We start from the raw sequence: 21127 nt of genomic DNA, 5'->3' as shown, positions 1-21127 counted from the left end.
ACAATATTTTAACTTCTAAAATAAGAAATTCTTATTTTACATACTAAATATATCAAACACATTTAGTAAAGCTGATGAAACACATAATATAAAAACTAATTGCAATGTGTTATTTAAATATCTCTGCAAGCTGCTATCCGCGCCCACATGAATGGTGAAAATAAGTTGATATAACTTAATTGATAATCAACATACATTTACATACATCTGTGTCGATGGTGAATGCCAGTCTCAATACAGGACAAGCGGCATTTCGCACTGTATCGTTCTCACGCTGAGGATCAATCTCTTCCAACACTTTACTCGGAAACATTAAAACGGTGGAATTTTTAATAAGGTTGTTTAATTAACCAAAAAGAAAATCTTAATATATTAGTTTTTACGATAGCCAACAAGTAATCGCGATAAAACGTTAAATATACAGTAATGCTACATTAGTCAACAACAATGTAAAATCTTTAGCTAAAATTCACCCTGTAACTAATAAGTAATAAAATAAAATCTGAATAATTTAGATACAAAACGACATAAAACAATCAATTACAAATCATGAAGTATGCTAAGTCATTCAAAATCCAGACACGTTGATTTATGGAATTTAAACATTTTGTATTTTGGGTTGAATGATTTTTTTTTTAAATTGCTAAATAACACAAAACAGTACGATATATGTAAATGAGGTAGAGTTTATGATTTCATGTAAGCTGTGAGAATTCCCAAATGTACCGCGAATATTTTACAATAAATATGCTTGCAAAAACGAAATGTTTAGGTTTATTTAACCACAAAAACAGCAGAGGTATTGCAGCAGATGAAAACAGTTTGAATAAATGTTAGATTAACAATTTCTTCTAATAATCCCGAAAGTAAGTATTCGCGAAAATCACTCGATCTGCAGTTCATGAAATCTTTTGCACATGATTCTTACCTTTAACAACGCTATCTTTATAATTCTACAACAAACCCACGGATATTCTCTATCACATGGGCGTGTCTAAGAGACCTGGTATGATAAATATATGATGCAGGTGCATGCTAATTTATACATAGTCATTTATTTTAATCATATTTTTTAAACAAGAACAACAAGAATGTTTTTCGCAACCACAAATATCATATCCTAACAAATTAATCTAATGTACATTCTGATAAAATATTACGTGAAGTTAACGATCCTTTTCCAAAATATGGGTTTATCCTTCCATTTATTTAAAGGCCGAACATGCAAACGTCACTAATAATAATGTAGGTAAAGACAAATCACACGAGAATTATATCATTTAGTCAGGATAACCATACTGAATTTTCTCTGAAACATGTATTTTGAGATTATTGTATTTTCCTTTTTTTTCCTTAAAAATATTTAGTAATACTTTGGTCGGTACAAAAATTGTTTTATATGACAATTTTTTATTTACCAATCAATTCAATGAGAAGGAATTCTTTTCATACATACAACAGTCGAAATCCAGATTATATTTATAATGCAGTACTATTCATTTTTGGCATTCTGTATTTCTTACCACAATTTAAAGGTGCAACAATTTTTGCGTGACGCACCTTCAGTGTTTTTCAATAGTTATCACCAGCATCACTTAATTCTTAAAAAAATGATGTTTTTTGCAAAATATCCAAGGTATTTATACTTTCTATTTCACTTTCCAATTTTACAGTCATTGACAAGTTGTTTTCAACGGCCTGTAGCAGATTTTGACCTCAGCCGAGCATCACGCATAGGTCGTATGTTGTACCGAAGAACATAGCAAGGCAGTATATGGACCACATCCTGCATTACTTCAGGTCCCATTGGTCTCCTTAGCGATCACTTCTGACTGACGTAACTGACGACGCGTTGTTGACGTCATCGATGTTGATCTATTTTGTTCCTTTTAAACGAGAAAAAAAGTTCCAAAAACAATATCGATAAACAATTATGGTTGTTCTTTTGATTAAAACCCCAAAACAACTAAGGGAGGTGCCTGCAGATGATAATGAAAACAATTAATTTTCCTTGCATTATTGTTACCCTAAATGTCTTAAGAAACAAGGCGGTTTAGATTGACCAAATTTGGAAAGGACAAATACGGAGTATGAATACAAAGCACCTATTTAAACTATTTTTAAACACCAATGAATCCATATGATAAGCTACAAAAACCAAAATATATAAAAATATGCTGTGTCGATAAGTTTGATAGTATATTTTTATTTGTATTTTGTGTAACATACATAACAAATATTAGCGTACAAATTGATATCGACAAAAAAGAAATGCTAGTTTCATTAGACCTAATCTGAATACTGATAAAATGGTTAACATTGGTGTTTTTATCATGTAATAACTTCCAATTCCTTCCTTTTTCTTAATTTTGTTTATTTTTTAATTTTGTTGGGCATTTCATTGATATTTCCAAGTCCTAAAAAAACTGAGACTTAATTCTTATTTCTCTCCCTTTAGAATGAGAATTAATAAAATTGATAAAATTAATGACATCGTTTTATTCATGTAATACCTTCCCATTCCTTCTCTTTTTACAACATTTTTATTTTTTTTATTTTGTTGAACATTTAATTGATATTTCCAAGTCTTAAAAAAACTGAGAGTTAATACTTATTTCTCTCCCTTTAAAATGATAGTTACTCACTCGTCGTCTCTTCCTCCAAATAGCTGTAACAGTGTATAAAAACGGGTTAACAGCCGCATTTATCGGCAGCACGAACACCATCACCCATGCATAAGCGTCATCAGAGATTTTGATTCCACATTTTGCAAGCACACCTGAAAAGTCAATCATGATAAATTACGCAGTTTCAATATTTCATATAATCATTATATCTACATGAGTCCGCCTGAAGAAGTCCTAGCAAGCAGAAATGCCTTGCAGTAGATCTTGGAAACTAAATATTTTATTCAATTTTTTCCTCCGTAAGAACTTGCACATTTATTATCAACTGAAATATAACATATCTACATTTCTTTGCAAATTTATACGAGAACAATTACTCTATCAAAACACTTTATTTACAGTTTATGTAATTTGGAAATCAAATCCATATGGCTTAAATAGTTATGGTATTAATATCTTCCTTGTGAAATAAATAATATTGGAATACATAATGCTGGTAAATTACCTGGAATGAGTTATGAATTCCCATAATCGTTTATAAAATGGCTCATGAATTTGTAGAGGGATATAATATATATGTTATATATTGATCCGTATTTTAGTAATTGAATACATGTTTTAGAAATATATATCATTATTCTCTGTATGTAGTAAAATCTACGTTTGTGGTCTTGAAATCATCATTGCAAAATATCGAACCGATGGGACAGCACATTGTATCTAAAGTGTGAAAACCATGTCTAGGAAGTTTACAGACACTTTCAGATAAACAGAATATATTTCATTTCAATAAGAAGAAATGACGGGGATCAAATTCGATTGTTTTCCTTATTTGCTTGTTTTCTTCAACTCAAGTAGAATTAACCTGTTTTTATTTCGAAGCATCTTAATTTACAAAAATATGGGGGGACTTATTCTCTCTCTCTCTCTCTCTCTCTCTCTCTCTCTCTCTCTCTCTCTCTCTCTTTCGATTACTAGTACGGTATGTACTCTGTCACCTTCATCAGACAAATGACCAGTTGATTCATTAAAGCCAAGTGTGATAACTGACACCTTTTCAAATCGATGATCGATGTAATCAACAGCAATTACCGTACTGCTCTTAAAATCTCTCGATCGACTTTCAAAGCTCTACTGGCTTATGTAAAAGCATGAACCTGTAAAGCTGTCCTAGGTTGTGGTTTTAACTGTGGAACTCTTTTATCCATGACCATGCTTTGTGATAAATCTACCGGTTTGAACTGTCATCAGTTTGGGTGTACAGATCATTAACGAGACTCGCAGTAAGAACAGCATACAGTTGATCAACAGGAATGAAGTTGTTGTTTTTATTATGAACGAATTGGTTTTGACAGTCCGCACACGTTACAGTCTTAAGCTTTATCGTAAATTATTTTTACCGATTTCATGCTTATCTATTCACAAAAGATGTATGGTAATACAAAACAATTCAAAGGGAAACACTTACCCATGACACCAACAGGAAACCAGCAGCAGAAGTCAGTCGAAACCACAAGGAAGAGAGTTTTCGCTACAGTCCTCTCTCGTTGGATGCTTTTTGAGGAAGCGATAGTTCTACTTTTTTGTCTTATTGTTTTTAAAATCAATATTTGCCCTAACACTATAACACCAAAAATAAAACTGTTGAGATAAACGAAAACCGCAAACGAGTATTCCGACCCCGGCTGATCATCGCCTAGAAGAGGAAGAGCAAGACAAACGCCTGCTTGAGAATAATATTCCCCTTTGAAATAGGACTGTGCAGAAACAATAGGAATGAATGCAAGTGTTATAGAAACAATCCAGAAGAAAACTGAGACAAAAATAGCCTGTTTCCAGGAAATCCTCCAACGGGGGAGATGGGACAACGGTAACACTATGACAATAAGTCTGTCTATTGTCACCAGTAGAATCAGAAACGTCGACATCTCACTAGATATAAAAGATAGCGTTCCAGCTGTGGTACAAAAAATACTTTGTCTCCATTTCTGATCGTTCCATGCGTAAACATCGTTGTAATATGCGTCAGCGATGCCTATGATGAGCAAATAGATGCCCATGAGGAAATCGGACACCCCCAAGTTTAGTACAAACAGCGAATAAGTATTTTCTATATTATCTCGTTCGAGGAACAGCCGGTAGAATATAACGACTGCATTTCCCAATAAAGCGCATACTCCAATAATCCAAAGAAAGACTCGAAGTACATCAGAGCTAATCAAGTCAGTACAGGACGAAATTGCATCTTTTTTTGCAAATGAACATGTCGTACCTGACCTTAAGCAATCTGAACCTGAGCTACTTATTGCCAAACATTTATCATCACTGACAGATTCAGGTTTCATACAACACATGAAAGGAACATTAGTCAGTAAATATCGTAAATTGTCTAAATCTTTGAAGATATCTTCTGTAATTTCCAGATTGTTGCCAATGATACTTAACATTAGCAGACTGCTACTGTTGGTGAATGTCCCGACAGGCAAGTTTCTTATTGCATTATTTGAAATGTCAAGAATTTTAACGTTTGAAGGTAGCGTGGGGAGAAACGCGATCTCGTTATTGTTTAATTTCAGAAAAATGCGTCTAGTCATTCCACGAAATATATTTTTAGGGAGAACTTTTATCTTGTTTTTAGAAAGATCTAGTAAATCGAGTTGAGATGATTCACTGAATGCATTCTCTGAAAGAACTGCTATTTCGTTATTATACAAATCGAGAAATGTAATTGCAGATAGTCCATTGAACGCGCTGTCGGAGATAGACGTTAATTTGTTGTTGTCCAGTTCCAGAAACTGCAGCCCAATTAATCCCCTGAACACATTATCAGACAAAGTCTCTATCGCATTCCGTGACATATCGAGTACTATAAGTCTTTGCAGCCCCCTAAAGGCGTTAGTCGAGATGGCTGATATACTGTTGTTTTGTAAATATAGTTTATCAAGTGCAGACAGATTACTGAACACATTATCAGTGAGAGTCTCTATTGCATTGTTGGACAAAAATAGTGTGCTTAGTCCATACAGTCCACTAAAAGTGTTATTCGAGATGACTGATATCCGATTATATTTCAGATCAAGTAGTTTTAGTGCAGAGAGATCACTGAATACATTATCAGGGAGAGTCTCTATTGCATTGTGGGAAACATAGAGATTGAAAAGTGCATGCAGTCCACTGAAGACGTTATCCGGGATAGCAGATATTTTGTTTTTTTCCATATAAAGGTAACTAAGACTGGACATATTCCTGAACACATTGTCAGGGAGAGTCTCTATCTCATTATTTGATATATCGAGTCCGTAGAGCCGAGTCGGTTTTGCGAAAACAGGAAGAACAGTTATCCTATTGTTGGCAATCAATCCCCAGAATACGTTATCAGGAATGTTATCAGGAATAACTTCTATATCGTTAAAGGACAACTCAAGATAAGAAAGGTTAGACAGTTCACTGAAAACATGTTCTGGAAGCTGTTCTATTTCGTTATGGGATAGAATCAGATCACGAAGATTGGACAGTCCACGAAATACATGTTTGGGAAGATTCACAACACTGTTATACGAGAGATCGAGTTCATTGAGCTTCAACAATCCACTGAACAGGTTACTGGGGAGAACCACTATCTCGTTAAAAGACAAGTCAAGTCTTTTCAGATTAAATAGACCACTAAACACACTGCTTCGGAGATCAGACAGCCGGTTTTGGGCGAGATTTAACGATTTTAGTTTTGACAAGTCGCTGAACAAATTTTCAGAAAGTGATGATATTCCGTTCTTGGAAACATCCAATGACATAAGACTATGAAGTCCCCGGAAGAAATGATCTGACAATGTCGTTATATATGTAACGACAAGGTAACGGATTAAAGAAGGACGAAGGGAAACCTGAAACTCAGGATTACTCCCACTGACGATAAAGGACGAGTTGTTGACAGAGAAACTGGCAGCAGCAATAAAAACATCACTAAAGTTCACAGTTAAAACGATACACATACACAACGGCGGGCACGGCTCCTCGTTATACTGATGATATTCAGCGATTCCAGAACAAACTTCTGGTAAGGGTGTGTAGTAGTCATTAACGTTTAAGCAATGGCGTAATCCTTTGCAGTTTATTTCTGAAAAAAATAATGTCTGCTCAAGTAATTTCAAACCTAACAAATTCTTGTTACACAAATTGAGGTATGTTAGATAAAAAAGAGCAATCATTCAATTACGTGTCCTGAATGTTACATTTAAATTATAGAACTGATCTCATAATTTTGGTGTGTGTCAAAACGAAATGCATGGGAATGTATATCATACAATAGGAATGTACAGAGACCAAAGCATTTATATGAAGTGCAAAGGAATTGTATGTTCATTGAAGAGGACGTGTATGTTAATCAAAGAGGAATTGGTGTTTAGTGAAGAGGACATGTTTGTTTAGTGAAGAGGACATGTATGTTTAGTGAAGAGGACTTGTATGTTTAGTGAAGAGGACGTGTATGTTTAGTGAAGAGGACATGCATGTTTAGTGAAGAGGACATGTATGTTTAGTGAAGAGGACTTGTATGTTTAGTGAAGAGGACATGTATGTTTAGTGAAGAGGGCGTGTTTATTTAGTGAAGAGGACTTGTATGTTTAGTGAAGAGGACATGTTTGTTTAGTGAAGCGAAGAAATGAATGATTAGTGAAGAGGTCATGTATGTTTAGTGAAGCGAAGAAATGAATGATTAGTGAAGAGGTCATGTTTGTTTAGTGAAGCGAAGAAATGAATGATTAGTGAAGAGGTCATGTATGTTTAGTGAAGCGAAGAAATGCCTGATTAGTGAAAAGGTCATGTATGTTTAGTGAAGCGAAGAAATGAATGATTTGTGAAGAGGTCATGTATGTTTAGTGAAGCGAAGAAATGAATGATTTGTTAAGAGGTCATGTATGTTTCGTGAAGCGAAGAAATGAATGATCAGTGAAGAGGTCATGTATGTTGAGTGAAGCGAAGAAATGAATGAGTAGTTAAGAGGTCATGTATGTTTAGTGAGGCGAAGAAATGAATGATTAGTGAAGGGTTCATGTATGTCTAGTGAAGCGAAGAAATGAATGTTTAGTGAAGAGGTCATGTATGTTGAGTGAAGCGAAAAATGAATGATTAGTGAAGGGTTCATGTATGTCTAGTGAAGCGAAGAAATGAATGTTTAGTGAAGAGGTCATGTATGTTGAGTGAAGCGAAGAAATGAATGAGTAGTTAAGAGGTCATGTATGTTTAGTGAGGCGAAGAAATGAATGATTAGTTAAGGGTTCATGTATGTTTAGTGAAGCGACGAAATGAATGATTTGTGAAGATGTCATGTATGTTTAGTGAAGCTAGGAAATGCCTGATTAGTGAAGAGGTCATGTATGTTGAGTGAAGCGAAGAAATGAATGAGTAGTTAAGAGGTCATGTATGTTTAGTTAAGCGAAGAAATGAATGATTAGTGAAGAGGTCATGTATGTTTAGTGAAGGGATGAAATGAATTATTAGTGAAGAAGACATGCATTTTATTTGTAGAATCAAAATATTTGAGGGTGTAAAAGATTTAGAAAAAAAACAATCAACATGTACACAAGTTGTTAACGTGAAATTGACATGGAATTACCACAGTTGTATCCGTCTCCGTCTGCAGGGCAGTGAGTCTTACATCCATAACTAATATGTTGGCACAAAGTTGACGGACAAGTGTACTCCATTTTCGGATTACCATTACCCCAACCTAATAAAAAAAGAGCATAGAAGTGCACTTGCTTTCAAAAGTTATGTACTTGTCCTCATTGCACTGTTATAATTACGATTGCTTAGCCTATTGATACATGATTACGATTGCTTAGCCTATTGATACATGATTACGATTGTGAATATGATACGTTTCGACCTTGTGATATATGTATATCATTTTGTTTCTAATAACAAAACTTGTTCAACTTTCAAGATGGTATCACGGTGTATTTGGTAACAAAAACAACTTAAACAACCAGAATCACTTTCTAACTAATAGCGCAATTTATAAACCACTCAAGTCGGTATCACTTTAAATTGTAACTAATAACAAAATGTTCAATTCTACCGATCAAGTCGGTATTCACTTTATAACTAGTAACAAAACCTTCTCAGCAAGTCAATTCAGTATCACTTTGTAACTAGTAACAAAACCTTTTCAATCACTCAAGTCGGTATCAATTTGTAACTAGTAACAAAACATGTTCAACCAGCCAAGTCGGTATCACTTTGTAACTAGTAATAAAACCTTTTCAATCACTCAAGACGGTATCAATTTGTAACTAGTAACAAAATGTTTCCAACCACTTAAGTTGGTATCACTTTGTAACTAGTAGCAAAACCTTTTCAGCACACATGAAGTTTAACCTGATTTTTTTAGTGTAAACCCGTTGCTTACGATGATTATATTACTTATGTAATTCTGGGTACATTGGTAAATCACGTGACTACTAGATAAAAGTGCTGCTTTAGCTAGAACATTGGCGGAATCTGGCGTCAGTCATTTTGTACAGTTCAAGTTACGAATCGCAATGGGGATGAACTTAGAATAGATGTACCAGATGTCTTAATATTTTCAATTCTTCTGTAAGGGATCAAACCAGGGACCACTGTTTTATTTGTTTTTCGCTCTACCGAATGAGCTATTTTTATGCACATTTATAATGTGCATTTTAGAGCTAAAATTTCGGTCTAATGGTATGATAGTAAGCTCCATGCTGACGCGATACTTTCTATAGAATGATTCAATTAAACTTTAAATGAAATTAGATATTCCAAGGTTCATGATATACCTGATGTGGGTATACCTTGGCCGCGGTACCCAAGTGGTTAAGGCGTCTGACATTCTGCTACCACTAGCCCCTAACCACTGTGTCGCGGGTTCGAGACCTACGTGGGGCAGTCGCCAGGTACTGGCCGTAGGTGGTTTTTTCGCCGGTTACTCCGGCTTTCTTCCACCACCAAAACATCGCACGTCCTTAAATGACTATTAATAAAGCGTAAAACACAAACAAACAAAAACCTGGAGTGGGTACAGCTTTAAAGAAACAGGATTGAGTACCCAATTTCATATTGCCGCACATAACATGCTGAGACACGAAACGCTGAGCGCCGAGTCGGGTGGACTTAAGAGGTAAATAACTTCTAAATGAATAGGAAGAGTGATCGGCGATACTATTTTCAAAACGATATACATTGTGTCCTCACTTTGGCAAAAGTTCAGCATAAAGGCAAAAAGCGATGCATTACCAAGAAAAGCTTTAGGAAACGAAAGGGCATTTACATAAAAGAGTCAAATAGTGATTAATAACTGCAGCAGGTTTATATTTGGTGGCTTTTGTGTCTCAATGTAGAGGTCTAAAAATGAAAATCCACCATTCTGCAGGGGGTGCCCTCGTTAGTTGTCTCTGATCAATAATGTAAATGTAATGTTCATGGATTTGTGGAATACACCACTTCCCGTAGGCTTACATATTGACGGTAAATGCCAACTGACGGCTGTGCAGCTCTTCAAAACCACTGTTCCGTTGTTTTGAAGTTAACCGTTCTATCATAAAAATATCATTGCACCTATTCCGATTTATTAAGTGAGTTTTTTGAAATCTCTGTCGAGAGTAAAAATACATATTTAACTGTTTTAGTTTTCGGACTATCGATGGGAAAGCAGCGCCTGACATCTAAAACATCATGCAGTTTTTTCACAAATTATTACAACAGTAATATTTCAGGGACAACAAAGTTGTTTCAATGTATTTTGTCTATCTCGTTTTCAATTATGTATTTGAAGCAAGTGTTATATGCCGGACTTCAAAAATACCATAAGCATCAACATATCGAAGTAAATCGAAGTACAACAAAGGATTCTTTGTATTTTTTATAGAAACACTTATGCTTACATACTAGATACATTGATAATAATCAGATTAATACTTAGAGTAGCTTAGAGTAATAGTAGGGACAAATATTAGTTTATTTTCTGTGAAAATATGTGCTTCACTTTTTTTTTTTTTTTTTTTTTACGTTGGCAATGGGCGATGCATTATATTTTATTTAAACATATTTATATTTGCATCTATTATACAATAGGGATTGTGCGATGCATTTAAACAGTACATCCATTATATCAAGGATTTATTGTCACAATTGTGTGTTCTTATGACCCAGGTCGACCGGGATCTAAAACATTGTGAAAAATCCCTTTGTTGTTTTGTTACAGACAGTAACAAAAATACAGAAGGAACTGCCACGCATAACACAAACCCTGAAAACCAATCAAGAAGAATGTGATACTTTTTTTTTTCTTTTTTTTTTATATATAAAAGCAATTTTAATTTCAAAACAGGTAACATGTAATATCATAATATTACTAAAGAAGTACGAGTAATGCTATCACACAACACGTGGTATGCCACTACAAACTACGTGTTATATAGCAAACACTACGAGTAATATCAAATAAACTAAAGATGGTTAAACCAATTAGTACACAGGATCCTGCTGTCCACATCGGGTGTCAGATAAGAGTTTAAGCAGATTGAAGTAAACCACGAACAGTGCCTTTGCAACTGTTCGGTCGATGAACGTATCACTTATTAATCGCACTTGGTCATGGCAGCTATGTGTTCTCGTTGCTGAGGTACCACTGTTTTTGGACTGTGTTTGCAGCTGATTCCTTCGAAATGATGGAAGTATCAGTCCTTGCACTAGATGGATTCACTTTTCTCTATATGTATATTGTATTATGTCAGGTAATGCTTACTATTTAGTTGTTTAGTAACAGCCAAGAAATGGGAGGGGAACATATTGCCTGACTGGCGCAGAAGCTTCTCAGCCGATGTGATGTAAACCTTAGACTTGCTCACTAGTTCATCAACATTAAGCGTGCTCCATGGCTAGGTAAGGTATTATTATTATTTATTTTTTTATCTTTTTTATACAAATTTTAATTCCTCAACATTTTGATATCCTCATTTTCATAGATCTTTGACATATGCATATGCGAATATTCAGTGGTTGTTGAAGGCTTCCAGAGCTGAGGAGCCCTCGGATCAGCCCCCCGAACAAGGTGGTCTTTCACTATTCGTACACCTTACATTCAATAGCTATGTTTATACATGTGTTATATATAAATATATATTTTATATAGTTATATTAAGTTTGTAAGTTGCCCCCGCGCATGCATGTATCAGCCACCCCAAAACTGTATCCGTCTGCGTCATGTCCCTGTAAAGTCTTTTACTTTGCACCCGGACAAGAATGGGGACGTCCATTACCTACATGCACGCGGTATATTACTGGGTTTTTTATTTTATTTTTTAGTACAATTATTTTTAACAATACAAAAAAGTAAAGACTCATTTTGTTTATCTAATGATAGTATTCGATTAACAATTTCTAATCAAGTCCGTATGTATATAATTCACTTTTAATGCCTATGATTGAAAGAACCCCACTAATTCCACTCGTCCACTTTCATACATCCGTAAAGTTTGTAATGACTTACATTGTATAGGTATTTGATCTAGGTATGTGTACAAGTAAGTGACATAAAAAGAGTAACACATATATTCCGGAAAATTTGTCCAGATTATTTTCTAGTTTTCTAGTTGTGTCTAACCATGTGCGTGTACTATTCAGGTGTTGGACAGGATTTATAATATTCCGAATTGGGTAAGTTTTGTTCGCTTATACTTGCACTAGTGAATAATGATTGTAATTGATACACAAAGTTTCTTTAATATTAGTAACAAACAAAGTTATTTATGTTGTTTACATGTACACATTTCAGATGTAAACTGTCTGCACGCGTGACCCCGCGGTCAAGGTGTTTACATGTGTACACCTTACTACAAGCCATATTATACACGCTGGGGTAGTCACCATAATAAACCATATGATTGAAAATGACAACACTTTCTTACTAATAGTTCCATTAGTAAAGTATATTCATGTAGGCTAATCTGTCATAAATCCTTCATAAATGTATGTAACAGTTTGCTACCTACGTGCGTAAATCTGCAAACATGTTCTAGCTCCCGTTTAAAAATGTCAATCGGGCTAATTTGCTTTGTTTTTTGTTTGCTTATATGGTAGGTCTTAAATACCTCGAAACCTATCAAACACAATATTATATTCGTGCAATCGTAATTTTTTTCTTGTATTTTGTATCCTAATATCAACTACCTTAGCTGTATTTTTACAGATACCTATGTTTTGAAAACCTTTATCCATTTTGTTCCAATAATTGTCAAGATATCCACAGTTGATAAAATAATGTTCAAAATCTTCTACCTCTTGACAGACGTTACAGAGCTCTGAGTCAGCTATGGTCATTCTGTTTAACATCTGTCTAGTTGGTATTATATGATGAAATAATTTCCATTTGAATACTTTATACTTATTGTCTAATAATTTACTGAAAACAAATTGTAGCATCTGTTTGATTTCTATTGATCCATCTAAACCGAAATAATTTATCCATCGCACTTTATTAATGTTAAGCACATTTTTTTGTTGAGTAGCCAACCTATATACATCTTTATTTTTTAACTTCCCTAAGATAAGATTAACTCCGTTTTTTTTTTATCATAAACGTTGTAGTTTTCTGTATTAAAATTAACCTAGGTTTTAATCGATTCTTGCGATTGTAGAATTCCTGTCCATTTTTTTGGAAAGGCCATTTTAACTTGTAGCATTTCACTCATCCAGTTTTGTTTGTTTGCTAATTTGTCATAAATGTATTTTTCATTAATTCTACCATTTTTGTCAATTACATCTTTAACATAAATCATATTGCTATCGATCCAATTATTAAAGATTAATGTTTTTTCGTTGATCATAATATTTTTATTTCCCCATATGACCTCTTTTCTTACTTCAAAAAAGGTATCTCTATTATTTCTACCAGTACCACCTTCCTTTAGCCATGACTCCAATATGTTTACATAAAAACTTGTTACATTTTTACTTAGATCTCTAATTTGCTTAATTTTTTCAAAATTCATTTTAAATATTAACATGATTTTCCCATAATTTCCGTACATAATTTTTGGTATAACTTTCCAATTTGCTTCATCCTTGTTTGTTAATCGTTTCACCCATGCCACCCTTATGACATCTATATGTGATATAATATCACGTATTTTTAACCCCCAATTCTCATAATTTTGTATCATGATATTTCTTTTAACTTTTTCACTTCCCTCCCATATGAAACCATATATTAAGCGTTCCAATTCTTTTATTTGTTCTGCACTTATTACTTGGACACTTGCTATATATGTTATTTTTGAGATAACAAGAGTATTTATAACCACGATTTTACCGATCAGTGTTAGTTTTCTTTTTTTCCAATTTTTAAGCATTGCGTCTATTGTTGTCTTTTTACTTTCCCAGTTCAAATTGGCACACACTTTATTGTTAGTTCCGAAATATATTCCTAGAGATTTTATTTTCTCTCGAGTCCATTTTATCCCTTCATAGTTAGTCGGTTTTCTTTTATTCGTGCCTAAGAAGAGTCCTTCCGTTTTATTTTTGTTTAGTTTTAAACCGGAGTGTTTACTGAACTCCTCTATTATTTTAAGTGCTAATTGTACATCAGAATACCTTAAAAATAATGTTGTATCATCCGCTAATTGTGCTATTTTTATGTCTTTTCTGTTAATTCGTATTCCTTTAACATTTATATTTTGTCGTATTTTAATCCCTAATATCTCTACTGCTATTACAAAAATTAAACAAGACAAAGGGCAGCCTTGCCTAATTCCACGTTTTATTACATGACTTTCTGTTAACCAGTTATTGTTTTTAACGATTCCACTTCTATTCGTATAAAAGGTTTTAATCCAACCAATAAACGAATCACCAAAACCATTTTTTTAAAACAGCCAATCATGAAACTCTATCCGATTGTATCAAAAGCTTTGGAGAAATCCAGAAATAAGATACAAGCATCTATATTAAAGTTTTCAGCATAATCAATTATATCTTGTATCTGTCTGATATTATAGCCTCTAAATCTGTTTTTCATGTATCCATTTTGATCTGTATTTACAATTTTTTCCATACCTGGTTTTAATCTTGTGGCTAATACATATGCTGCAATTTTATAGTCAATGTTTAGTAACGATATAGGTCTCCAATTTTCTAGTTTTTGTTCATTACCTTTTTTTGTATATTAATGTAATTAAACCAATTTTTTGCGAGTCGCTCATTTCGCCGTTATAGTAACCTTCATTTAGGGCGTCAAGAACCATATTCCCGATTGACTTCCAAAAGATTCTATAAAATTCCACCGTTAATCCATCATTTCCTGGACTTTTGTTTAGTTTCATTTTATTTATTGCCGTGGAGCATTCCGCAATTGTCAATATGCATTCACATGAGACTTTATCATCTTCTGTTAATGAGTTTGGAATGGCTGTTGTTTCTAAATACTCATTCAAATGAGATATATCAGGATTTGAGGTGTTATATAATGTCTTATAAAAATCATGTATTTGTTTCGATATTTCATTTGCGTTTGTTATAATTCTCCCATTTTCACCTTCTAATGTTCTAATTGCTTTTTTCTGCTGTCTACTTTTTTCTAAACCTAGAAAATAGCTTGTGTTTTTTTTCTCCCTTTTCTACCCCGGCTATCCGTGACCTTATTTGAGCACCTTTTGCTGACCTCACATATCTTTCCTCCAATTCCCGTTCTAATTCTTGTTGTTCGATTAGTTTTGGTTCAGTCATTGTGACATTCGATTGATTATGAAAAGCCAGTTTCTCTTCCATAATCTTAATATCATTTTTATTTTTGCGGGCATGATTTTTGCAAAATTGTATTGTCTCTTGTTTAATTAGTACCTTGCAAAAGTCCCAAGATTTTCTTTTATTTAATTGCATGATTTCGCATTCCCGTTTTGATTGTATTATCACTTTTTCAATTAAATTTTTATATTCGTCATTATTTAATATACTACCGTTAATCTTCCAAACCCCCTTTCCTCTATTATCTCTAATTACCTTCAATTTGAGTGATATACCTTTATGGTCGGTGTATTTAATTTGGGCCGGCCTTATATCTACGCTCTGAACTGTATTAATTATATCTTTTTCTATCAGAAAATAATCGTCCTACTTGCTTCCCCATATCTGTTACGTCTCCATGTATATTGGAATTTTTTTTATTACGTAATTTCCAAATATCAACTAAATTTAGATTTTTTTTTGTATTTGTTACTCCATATGTCCTTTTAAGGATCCTGTTTTGTACACTTGTTTTTCTATCAATCTTTTCGTGTACCTCGTTAAAATCGCCACCGACTATAATAGATCCAGCTTTATGGTTTGTTATTTGTTTCTGTATATTTTTAAAGAACACATTTCTATTTTGTTCACAATTTGGTGCATATACATTAACAATTGAATACACATCATTTTCAATTTCAATGTTGAGTATAATAAATCTACCATTCTCATCAATTACCTTCTTTTGTACATCGATATTCAATTTATTGTTCCATATAACCGATACACCCCTGCTTTTATTGTCACCAAAACTTGATATAGCTTTAGCAAAATTGTGTATTTCATTGTTAATTACATCAACCAGATCTTCTGTAAAGTGTGTCTCCTGTAGAACTGCTATATCAAATTTCTGATTTTTAAGCCATTCATATACTCTGAGTCGTTTCGATTTGTTTCGAAGACCCCGAGTATTCACTGACAATACATGTATAGTATTAGGGATACCAATCATAATTGTATACATTTTTCATTATACCATCACAACACATATGGTTACATGCAATAATAATGATAAAAGCACTCAGCTCCTTTGTAAAAAAAATGGAGTATTTGTATCATTATACAACAATAACAAGTATACCACCGTCCACCCAGACGACTTTTTAGATTTTTTTGTACTGACCATTGAGTTCCTCGCTTGGAGTAGGAGGAGATTGTACGTTCTTGGGGGATGGCCGCGGATTGTTGGGAGTACCCGGTGTACTCGAACTAACTATATATGCTTCACTTAAGTTTACATTTGAAAACAGCCAATAAGAGGAAAACTGCAAAGTGTTATAAAAACAAATTGACCATATCAGGATACACAGTAATAAGCATGTTAAATACTGTGCTTGTTGTCTTAAAGTACACGTATATAAAAACTTACTATTAGGGCACGCCATCTCTGACGACTTATTTGTCCCTTCATCAGGTATCCCAAGCGTATTCTGAGTAGCATTGTAGGTCTTCGGTTTTTCAGTGATTTCTATAACAACGTCGACATTGGCAGAGTCATCTGAGTCGCTAGAGTTAGTTCTCTTCTCAGTGTCCTCCCCTCGATTCGCACATGCACCATGCTGACAGGCAAATATGATTCCAATGAAGGTAAAACATAGAAACCATCGGTTAAGCATGTCTGTGATAATCAATCGAACGTGTTGACAATGTCAGTATATATTTCTGTGTAATACAGTTTACAGTGAATCAGATCTTCTCCGCGGAAAACAGCACGTGAGGCCAGAAAAGCGTTACCTTTGTTTAACCATGAACACAAATGAAATCCGTATTTATGCGCTGCAGTCATTTGCATTCTTGATTAATTATTAATTTTACATTGATCAACTTACTCGTTACTGTTTCCTGGTTACGTTGTAGTCCTCTTGTGGTTCGCCCAATTGACCTCTCTGAAGAATAAACCAATAGCATTTAAGCCAATCAGCGCGCATGTAGAATATTTAAGTTCCCACAATTATTTGCAAAACTTGTGAAATATGTTATGAGAATCATATATATATAAGGCCAGGAAAATGGCGACATAACGTTTCTAATTGGGATGTCGTATGATCGGATGTGCCATACGGACATATTTCTTTGATCAATATAAAGTTTCGCTGGTCATATGACAAAATGAATGCATTCTATTTGCTAAATAGACAAAAAAATAGTATGACCCATTCGGCAACAGCATAACAAAACTACTACTGGGTCAGGTGGTAAACAAATTCAACAAAATAATATCGTACGGAAATGTTAATAAAACTTTCATAGTCACTATAATTACAAAGTTAAGGAAACATCTAGTTATTAACATAGTTTGTGTTTGGTGATGGCCCTTGATGACTACAGTCGATATATTTTTTTAGTTTTGGCATCACATGTGTTTGTGTTCGCTATGTTAAAAATTGCATGCTGTGATTGAAGCTTAGTTTTTACAGGTATGTCGCCTATACCATTGAGTTAACCAGGAACAAAACACAAGCACAAAAATTGAGAGTTATTGTCAATTTATTAAATGACTAGATTGATAACCAGTACAACACTGGATATCTCATGTATAACACAACAAGTGTGTTCAATTCTATTACACAATCATGAAAACATCTCAATTTGCATCACCTGTGTGTATGTAACGTTCATCTTTCAAGCTACAATATGGTAGACTCTGCTGGTAGATTCGTTAGCCCCGAGGGTTTCGTAGCCTTGATGGCCACAGTTCATAACCTTATTTGAGTAGTGCCAGGTGTCATAATATAAACATCTTTTAAAAATTATTAATTTTGAACTAACCAGTACTCATATAGCTATTTCATCCTTAAATTACTTTCCGGCGATGCCAAAAAGCTCAAAATTTAAGTACTATAGAATCTCCTGTAAGCGTTGGAAATTCCTAATTGAGAGTTTTTATATACATCCCCTTCTGTTTTAATAGTAGTTAAGGCCTACTTTACAATCATAAATTCGTGGAACATTAATTTTCGTTTATTTCGTGGATAACAAAAATCCACGAAATTAAATCCCCACAAAAACATAAATTTTGTATGATATAGATAGGGGGAAAATCAGAAATCAGCTAAATATAATGTCCTTGAAACAGGCTTGTATATGAAACCACGAAATTTTAACCCCACGAAATTTGGAGCTTTTTGGCATCGCCAGAGAGTAATTGAAAGAAGGAAATAGCTATATGATACTGTGAAATTCATTTTTGGCATACTGTATTTATAACTTAATTTTAAAAGGTGTACCTGTGTGTGTGTTACATTCTTCTTTAAGGTAAACCGAGCTAGAATAAGTTCCGGACACAAGTGTTTGGCCAACATTAAGGAATCATAGTCCACCAACAGAGTCAAACACCTCGTCATGTTTAGTAATAACTTGAATTACGCAGTATGGAAATACTTGTAAAAAGTAATGGGTTCTCTCTAATAATAATAATAATAATAATTGGAGTTTCTTATATACCGCTTTATCACAACTTAGTTCGTAGGTCGTCTCAAAGCGGCTCACAAATTATTATTCGTGTTAATAGGGCCTTTGCAACCAGTCAACATCTTTCTCAACTCCCTGGGAAGCATACAGCCGGTGCTGCCATTTCGGCGCTCACAGCTAGCATTCAACAATTCTAGCACTACCCAACCACGTACTCATTTACAGCTGAGTAGACTGGAACAATTGGAGTAAAGTATCTTGCTCAAAGATACAACACAGTGCCGTGGCTCGAACCCGCAACCCTTCGGTCACGAGCCCGGCGTTTTACCACTAGATTACCTTGCCTCCCCTCCGGGCCGGTCTTCAACAGAGTCCATAGGGTAATCGCAATAAAGAGTTAACCCATTGTCAGTGGGTGTCTTCGACATGGTTTGTTATTAAGGTTGCACAATCGGCAACAGATCTTAACTATCACAAAGAGACAAATATAAACATACTGTCTTCAGCACAATCGCATACATAGCACAGGTGGGGGACAAGTCCCTAAATAACCTTAGCTCTTATGACAATTATCTCTCTTAACCAAACCATCTACTTGATAGATTCAAGAAGGCTATCATGTAACAATGTAAGCTGAATATATGAGGTAGGAAATGTTGAATGTGAAGTGTTAAATTCAAACATTGATTTTAAATATAACATTGCATAACATAAAAATTAACCGCAACGACTAGCATATATTTTATCCCCAAGAAGCACTACGGGGGAGTAAGGTTGCGGAGATGTTTTGACGACTTTATTTCAAAAGATTGGAACACAGGAATACTATTGCCAATCAAATTTAAATCAGAGTGGACTAAAAAGAAGAGCGGGTTCTTAAAATTAGTTTGTTACTTTTTTTTTCTACAGGAGTGTTTAAACATAACGTGATATTGATTTTAATGACATTGTCTTTTAGCTGTTTAATGTTGGCAACGGAATATATTAATAAACAAAATCAGCGAAGTGTATCTTTAATGAAACATATTATAATTAATAACGTTTGAGCATAAGCGGCATCTTTTTCAAAACCTGGCATTGGATACATTAATAAGTTGCTTTAAAGTTTTAAGTGATATTGAAACAATCAGTAACCATTGTTAGGAACCATATCATTTCCATCAGACTACTTCCAATAATAATAATAAATAATAATAATATACAGCATTTATATAGCGCCCTATATATTTTGTAAAATTACTCTAAGGCGCTTTACAACATATGGATAATAGTAATGGTTATAATTGTGAAAACAAACAACAAAGGCTTCCAATAAAACAACTTTGACCAACGTTGCTGACATTTTTACACACAAATATCGGAATGATAATGTGTCTGTCTGTCTCAGTTTATAGAGTGTGTTGCATTGGCGGCTTTGTTATATCAGCATATAAACATTTCATTTTTTAATGTTAATGTTGAGCTTCCTATTACAAGTAGACGGTCAATGATGCAGTATATTGTTCTTTTAATGTCAAATGTTATATTTATCTGTTTTCACTAGTGGAGTCATATCCTAAAGCAATGTATTGATTATAAAACACGTGCTTTTTAACGTTATCCTACAGGGATGGATAAAGTTACATTATGATCTGACGACCACATTTGTGCAACAGTAATCGCTTTAAAAAGTCAAACCGGCTTGGTGTATCAAATTGAATAGAAACAAATTAAACTTGATCCATACCATGTTTGCCCAAAAGGCAAGTACAAATGTATCATACAACCCGACAGTCAAAACCAAATTTGATATTTTTTTAATATTCGAGGATGGTACCTTTTCAAATGATATTTTAAATTCGATAACGAGGTTTTGGGAAACACATACATATATGATTGTATAGATGTCTCTTGCTGACTGTAATAGTACGTCGAATGCAATAAAAAAAATATGATAATGCGATTTGAGGAAATATATCCCGGCATGTGTCAGTTGCATTTGGTAGCTCACATGGTACAAAGGTCATGTAAGTTTAAGCCGTCGTACAGCGTCCGTCGTCCGTCGTTAACTTTTCCTTTAAACGACTTTGTCTGAAGAACCAAAAGACTTACAGTCTTAGATTCATGATATTTGACTGGTAACTTTCTAGGATTTAAAACGACTTCTTCTGAAGAACAAAAAATACCTAGAATCGTGATATTAGTCTGGTAGCTTCCTTCGATAGAGCCCTACAATGTTTAAGAACAAAAATTGACCACTTCAAACGACTTCTTCTGAAGAATGCATATACCTAGAATCCTGACATTCA

The 21127-nt window shown here is 34.1% G+C and overlaps 1 protein-coding gene across 2 annotated transcripts; it reads right to left on the bottom strand.

Annotated features, from left to right (window-relative positions):
- Window positions 1–30: 30 nt before the first annotated feature.
- Window positions 31–17152, bottom strand: LOC110452930 (relaxin receptor 1-like). 2 transcript variants are annotated; one of them, XM_021501690.1, is made up of 5 exons: window positions 16798–17152; window positions 8239–8352; window positions 4096–6741; window positions 2646–2779; window positions 31–1886 (listed from the first exon to the last, which is right to left on the bottom strand). In XM_021501690.1, exons 1-5 carry the CDS (start codon window positions 17042–17044, stop codon window positions 1797–1799), a joined length of 3231 nt encoding a protein of 1076 aa, XP_021357365.1. In that variant the 5' UTR covers window positions 17045–17152; the 3' UTR covers window positions 31–1796. The 2 variants fall into 2 exon arrangements, with proteins under 2 accessions (XP_021357365.1, XP_021357366.1); XM_021501691.1 differs by lacking the exon at window positions 4096–6741.
- Window positions 17153–21127: the final 3975 nt, after the last annotated feature.

The sequence above is a fragment of the Mizuhopecten yessoensis genome, unplaced genomic scaffold (assembly GCF_002113885.1).
Source record: "Mizuhopecten yessoensis strain PY_sf001 unplaced genomic scaffold, ASM211388v2 scaffold6971, whole genome shotgun sequence".
NCBI lineage: Eukaryota > Metazoa > Mollusca > Bivalvia > Pectinida > Pectinidae > Mizuhopecten > Mizuhopecten yessoensis.
Note: the sequence above shows the minus strand (reverse complement) of the source record. Positions and strands in the feature narration are given on the sequence as shown.

Bases quoted from the DNA above. Each gene is read 5' to 3' on its own strand.
- LOC110452930 (XM_021501690.1), bottom strand. From the start codon at position 17,044: ATGCTTAACCGATGGTTTCTATGTTTTACCTTCATTGGAATCATATTT. The intron at 8,353-16,797 runs GTAAGTTTTTAT...TTTTTTTATTAG, and splicing joins AGAGATGGCGTGCCCTAATA to GTTGGGGTAATGGTAATCCG. The intron at 2,780-4,095 runs GTAAGTGTTTCC...TTGACTTTTCAG, and splicing joins GTTTCCTGTTGGTGTCATGG to GTGTGCTTGCAAAATGTGGA.